The 7,013-nt window shown below is 38.7% G+C and overlaps 1 protein-coding gene across 1 annotated transcript in view; it reads left to right on the forward strand.

Annotated features, from left to right (window-relative positions):
• The first annotated feature begins 1,958 nt into the window (after window positions 1-1,958).
• The window catches only part of ADCY5 (adenylate cyclase 5), a 228,350-nt gene continuing 223,295 nt past the window's right edge, over window positions 1,959-7,013 (forward strand). The window contains 2 exon segments of the mRNA XM_009887317.1: window positions 1,959-2,084; window positions 6,810-6,982. Of these exon segments, the coding sequence (XP_009885619.1) occupies window positions 1,959-2,084; window positions 6,810-6,982 (299 nt within the window).

Here is a 7,013-nt window from a genome sequence, read left to right on the forward strand (position 1 = left end):
ATTGTTTAGCCCTGGAGAATAAAGGCTCCAGGGAGACCTTATACAGCCTTCCAGTACCTAAGGGGGGCCTACAGGAAAGATGGGGAGGGACTCTTTATCAGGGAGCGTAGTGATGGGATGAGGGGTAATGGTTTTAAACTGAATGAGAGTAGATTAAGATTAGATATTAGGTAGAAATTCTTTACTGTCGGGGTGGTGAGACACTGGAACAGGTTGCCCAGAGAAGTTACCCCATCCCTGGAAGTGGTCAAGGCCAGGTTGGATGGGGCTTTGAGTAACCTCGTCTAGTGGAACCGTGGCAGGGGGGTTGGATGCAGATGACCTTTAAGGTCCCTTCCAACCCAAGCCATTCTATGATTCTGTTGTCAGAGGTGTGTTTTTCTCTTTGATGTGCCGACATTGATAATGTGCTAATATCAGGGAAAGAAGAGCTGTTACTGTCAATATTATGTTTTAATTTTTCTAGTGTTTTAAGTGCATGCATATTATTTCAATGTTCCACTATAAAAGCATAATTCACAATATTTAGAAACACTTCCATGTCTAATTATACTTGCATAAATTCTGTCACAACAAACTGCCTCTCTGTAGATTAAATTAATTCTGTGTAGTTTGTACATAGAAATTTTACATTACCTGGTACTACATGAGGATATTATTACTGGGAAATTCATTAGCGGAAGTTTTTGCAGAGGCTGATTCAGCTGAATTGTGAACACTGAATTGCATTTTGTTCTGTCTTTTTGACTCCTGCTTCAGACAGTCTGCACAATCTTCTACAAACCATCTGTAGCTGTCATTTAGGCACTCTTAAATATTATAGTCACCATATATAAATACCACTTTTAATGAGTGTATATTAAAAACTTTAATACTGACATTGTCTAGTTTGAACACTTGAACTTGCAGAATCCTATTATTGTGTAATCTACATTCAGCCTCTTGGGCACTGTAGTGGGTTAGTCTTACTCTAAAAACAGTGAGTGATAATCTGAAGAGTATATGTATAAGCATTTCAGGTATCTTCTTTAAAATTAGTTTTAAGTTGATGTCAGTTTAAAGGTCAGCCCTTTGTTTCTTCTGCATCTAGCATGCCTACAAAAAAAAAATCCGTTGTGGAGAGGATATAGGAAGTGGAAGGCCTTCCAGACAGCCTAACGCTAGGTTGCTTTTATGAAATCAATTTGCATTTTACTTAAAGGTTTCTTCAGGTAAAATATAACCTCTTCACTAACTGGATAAGAAAAAGATAATGAGTACTGGTCTTCTCTACTAAATGACAGTCACTAAAAAGATGAGATGGAAGAAGAGGAGAGGTATTGGAGGATACAGAGCTACCATTGTGCTTCCCAAAGAATATTTGGGAGTTGACAAAACATGAAACTTTCTTCCGTTTTTTGTTTGATATCCAGTAGTTGTTTTTTTCTCGGGGGCAGTGCAGTTGTTTGGGTTTGTTTTTTTGTTTTCTTTTGTTTGCTGTTTTTTTTTTCAAGACAGAGTAACAGCACTTAATGGAAATGCCGCAATGTTTTGTCTGGTGTACTGATGACATGAAATCCCTTTCATTCTCCACCAGGTGTTTATTACGTGATTATGGGGAACTGGATGCCCTGGGTTAGGTGCTCTGTTTTAGTCCTGTGTATAAACTACTTCTGGGAAAGTTACTGGTTTGAGTATTAGATGTGTTAATTACGCAAACAAAGAACTTTAAATGTTCTGAAGTTAACAAACTGGAACAGCAGAAAAAGCTTTCTTGCATGAAAAAGAAAATGGATGTGAAATTGTAAGTAAGATATTGCTGGTTAGTTTACTTAGTGAGACTGGAAATTAACAGTTGATACTGTTAAAGCCCTACCAGAAGTAAACTGTGCAATCTGAAGGTAATTGAATTATTCTTCAAAAACTATTGTCAAATCAAAGGATGTGTGGAAGCCTGCTGCAGGCATGCACGTGCATACATGCATGGGGCAGACGTAAGCATTCATGGGCCAGTGTGCGCCAGGTTCCTGGTGCATGACTGCAGATCAGCCTATAGCATGCCAGATTTTGAAGAAATAAATTGCTGGTGGAAAGATGTAAAACTGGTACGTACCACTGGTGTTAAAAATCGTATGATTCAGCTGTTCTCAGTTACACATTCTAAACTGATACTTGTTTGCAGAATAAACTATCATTGGAGTCCTATTATGAATTCTTAAGAATAAATGTACTGTACAATGTATTGTTATCTGCCCATTGAAATTGTGTAATTCAGAATAACTTCTCAGTAAAAAAAGCTGTCTGTTTTTGTATATTTTTATTGAAACCTGGCATTGTCATGAAAAAAGGGTAGGCAATAGTATTTTTTTTTTCTGACCCATTTCTCTGTTGCTGACTGGGACAACAGTCACTAAAAGGTACTAGCCAGATTAGAAAGAAGGGCAGAAGTCTCAGAAATTCCGACAACTTGTGTCTGTGCTTAGCTCCAGACCATCTACAGCACGTGCTAGTCTCATGTCGGAGTAAATAAGGAGGGGTGTGGACACAGAAAATAAGATGGTAACATTTGAGACTAGGTTTTGCTGGTCTTGTGCACAGAATAGCACTTTTCCATGCACCCTCTTGTGGTTCCTTACATAATTAGGACAGTATCAGTCTGGTTTTTTCAGTGTAAATTTGATGGGCAAAGCAACCTGACTCTGGGCCCTGTTTTCAGGTGTATTGGAGCTAGGCTTCCTGGTAGTGAAAGTTGATGAGTTGCTGGTGTGCTTAGTGCTATAATGACAAGGCCTATCACACACTTCTATTTTAGGCATGCATGACCTTAACTTATTGGTGCCCCTTAACTATTTGTGCTTGTACTGCAGATAAATATATCTTTACCTTGTGTAAAGGTATTTGATAAACTAGCTTAAAACCGAACAGCTTATGTGCCAAAAGCATAACTGTTCTGCTCTGAGCTTCATACAGGCTACAGGAGTCCACTCGGGACAAATATTTCAGCCATTCTGTTGCTTTGATATTATCCATAGGTGATCAAGCAAGGCTGAATACTAAGTAGGTATATAAGGGCTACAGTTAACAAATGAGCTGCTACGTTCACAATCTTTGTAAAGAACTGAAGTCCTTAGCTACTTCTTGTTAATGTCGGGATTATGTGAAATCCCTGTGAACGACCACATGAATTATTTGCGTTATGGTGAAGTTCACGATGCAATCCTGTGCATATGCATGTGTTGCAGATCTGCAGCCTGGCTCTAGCTTGTCCTCAACAGCATAGGAATGCAAATATTTTTAGTTTTGCATTTGGAGTGAAATATTGTGGATGCTGTTACAGAAAAGCTGATAAACTTCATTCAATAACTATCTTGTCTTGCTAGGCTTCTGTGTACCCCTAAAAAACCTAAGTGTTATTGATGAGTCAGGTTGTTTTGTGTTGGGGTTTTTGTTTACTTTTTAAAGGCTGTGGTTTTGTGTTTTCACAGTTTTGTACTCACTTTTGGTTCTATTCCTTGTGAATCATCGGACTGGGGGGGGAGGAGAAACAGAATACATAGTAGCAGCTTGTTCAGTTTCAGCATTTCATGCCTCCAAGCTGGATTCTCTTACTGTCTCTGGGTTTCAGAGGGCTGCTTTGGACTATGCAAAGATAGTCAATGAAAGGACCAAAAACTTGTTTTATAAATGCTTCACTAATTTAGAGTGTATTGATATTTTAGTTTTCTGGATTTAATACTTGCATGAATCTTGTAGTGCATGAAGGCCACGAAAAGTGAAATGTGTGACATGTATTCTGAGGTTACTATCTAGATATTATTCCCCATTTTAAGTAAATAATGCAAAGAAAGAATGCTAATGTTTGTCTACTGCGCCTGTTGTAATAATAATAAAGCAAAAAATGTTTTGATACAGATTTATGAGGCTACATCTGTAATCAGAATTTATGTGAACTCCTTATGTGTTGAAGAACATTACATCTGTGCTTCACTTAAAAAAGTGTGAAACACTTTTTGAAAAAGAGAGAGGCACAGAATTTTATTAAATAATGATTGAAAGTTATCTAATGAAATTTTGCTCCCCCAAAAAAGGAATAGCTTTTATGATTGAGTGCGTAGAATTGGGAAGGCTAGGCTAGGGTGGAAGGTGGAACACTAGCCTTTCTAGAAAAGGAATAGTAAGTTTCTCTGTTTTGGCGCATAGGTAGTCATGTGATATTTCTGTTTGTTGATCTCTATGAACAGAGCAAATAAATATTCTCATTTAACAGATTAGAATACAAAGAATACTTGTATGGACTAAGGTCATAGTTTGTAAATAGCCGAGTTGGGACTGCAATATAGAAGCTCCTCACTCTTACAGTCATTCTTCAGAAATTGACTGGACTAAGTCACCAAAGGAAAAGGTAACTGTTATCTTTGTATAATTTATTAACAGAGAATAATTGCCTGAATGTTCTTATAATAAATGTTGGACATGTAAATGACTTTACAGCCACCTAGGCTACGTTGTTGTTTTGCTTTGTCGCATAACTCTCTCGGGTGACACACACATAGTTCCTTATCTGCTGTTTATAATCAGGTTCCTGAATTAGACACAAGAAGCCAGTGCTTGAAGAAACTGCATGTCGGAATGAAAGCTGTAAGCAAGCTGTCCGCATTATAATCTGTATCCTTAATATTACAATATCCTACTAGTTACCTTTCTTCTTCTACAGTTCCGAGACATGAGATTCAGTACTATGATCACCTAAAAGTAGGCATTTGTTTTAAGACTTTTTGTATCTGTGTGGAATCTTATATCTTCTTTGTCATAGCCCTGTATGTCCTCGTTACGTGAAGTGCCTGATGATTTGGCATTACTCTTTGCTTCTAATACAGCATCCTTACTGTTTTCAGAAGTTACAGATTTCTTGAAGAATCTTTTCTAACTGCTCCTTTACATTTCTTTAAATTCACCGCCTCATATTTACCTACCTGTTTTTAAAGTTACAAATGGTTGAAGACTTTTTTTTTCCCCTCTAGCAAGGACAAAGGTTTTTTCCCCTCTGGCTACGGATTTTTTTTAAAAAAAAAACACAAACCAACTTTGCTCTTCAGCTTTAGCATCAATTATTGTAACATTAGAAAAAGGCAGAACTATTCATATGTCAAACAAAATGACATAGTGAAAAGAAACAAAAATGATACTCTAGAATTGAAACTACCAGTTTCCGGGAGCTGTATATGTAAACTTTCTGGAGAAGGGGCTACAGCTTACTGTACAGTGGAATCCTGCCTTAGATTCAGGTTTCCCGAGGTTATCATGATGCAAAAGCTAAATAAGACCTGACTTAGTCCCAGTGATGAAACATAGGAACCTTAAAATTATTCGGCCCATTACCTAAGCAATGCTTTGTTGATATCCAGAACTAAATGTAGTAAGATGTCGATGTCGGATTTGGAATGTGTCTGGTTCTTATACGTGCCTACTTAGGCATTTTCTGTCAAGCAGAATTAATTTTAAACATGAAGTTGTTGCGGGTCATCTTTCTGCCTTTACTTGGTTTTACAGTTGCACATTTTTGTGAAAAGTGAGATCTTTTTTTGCTGCCTTTGAGAGAACTCCAAAATGGGACTTTGTGTACAAAACAAAAAGAACTGTCCCAATTTACAACTCAATGAAAAATTGTTTCACTGTCTTTATCCCTAGAGTTCAGGCACTGTGCAGCCAGAGTAACCAACCACAGAATTCTTGAGTTTTGTTCTACTCTAGTGTACGGATAGTGACAGCATTGTACAGTATCCCAAGAAAAGATAAACTCCATCTGAAAGACAGTAGTATTTATACATAAAAAATGTCTCCTCATGGAAAAGGAACTATGAAGGCAATATTGATCAGCTGCAGTATGTAGCATCTGGCAGGAAAATGCCACATAAGTGGGCACCAATGTGCATTTTTTGTAGTAAAAATATTTAACTGTATATTCCTGGTAAGTGAAAGATGCTCTGTGGAAGCAGCTGCTGAAAATTCAGCATATGATTTTACAAAGCTTCAATGAAATGCAGAAAAGCCTAAATTGCTGTAATTTGTGGAGTTACTTGCAAGTGTAAAGGACACGTGAAAGGCTTGTGTTTGAAAGGTTATCTGTTTTTTCCAACTGTATCTGCCAATGCTGCCTCTCTACAAACCTTGCCTTATCTCTGTCCTTTGATAACCACAGCTTCAGCACTACTACTACTAAGGGCTACTCGTGAGCAGGGATTTTCAATGTTTGGACAAACATCTAGACAATTATGAGTTTCAGCTACTTAAACTAAGGAGCTATCTGATTTGACAGTTTGTTTTTAATAAAACATGATACAGAACATCAAGTGATATTATTATTCTTAGTACATATGATGCTTACCTTCAAAACACTGTAAATCATTAATTGGCTAACTGGCATCTGCAGAAAGAGCGGATCATCTGAAAGAGCACTGTAGAAGAGTCGGGTGTTTGAAAGGTGTTGGGAACAGCTGCCGTATCCTCCCCGTGCCCCTTGACCGCTCTGGCTAACCAGGTTAGAGAATATAGCCTCCAGTAAGACCGTGTCACAACACTGTCAGATGAAAACACGGGCGGTGGCTTAGGTGGTTGAAAAAACAACAACAAAAATCCCAAACAAAAACAAACCCCAAAAGCCTGTATTCGTATTTTAGCCTTAACTGTTGTATGAGCAATAGGTGCCAAGGTTGGGAGAGATTTCTTTGGGGCTTTACCTTCCTTCACTAGTGTTTTAGTCACCGGTACTTGGTGTTGACATATCTGTCATCTCGAGCAGGTCGCAGTTCCCCTTTACCCCCTTCTTCCAGGGAAAGCTGCCCCGCAAGGGCCTTGAAGATGAGGCAGAACACGGAGATAACCCCGTTTACCTCCCGTTATGGCGGGGACTGGTTAAACCCAGCCGCTCTCTGGCGGGTGGGACCGGCGGTAGGGACGATCCCCCGGGAATCACCTCAGCGAGGCCGCCGGCCTGGCGCCTCAGGCAGCGCCAGAAGGAGTTAACAGCCCAGAGC

Source organism: Charadrius vociferus, unplaced genomic scaffold, assembly GCF_000708025.1.
Source record: "Charadrius vociferus isolate BGI_N301 unplaced genomic scaffold, ASM70802v2 scaffold385, whole genome shotgun sequence".
Lineage (NCBI taxonomy): Eukaryota > Metazoa > Chordata > Aves > Charadriiformes > Charadriidae > Charadrius > Charadrius vociferus.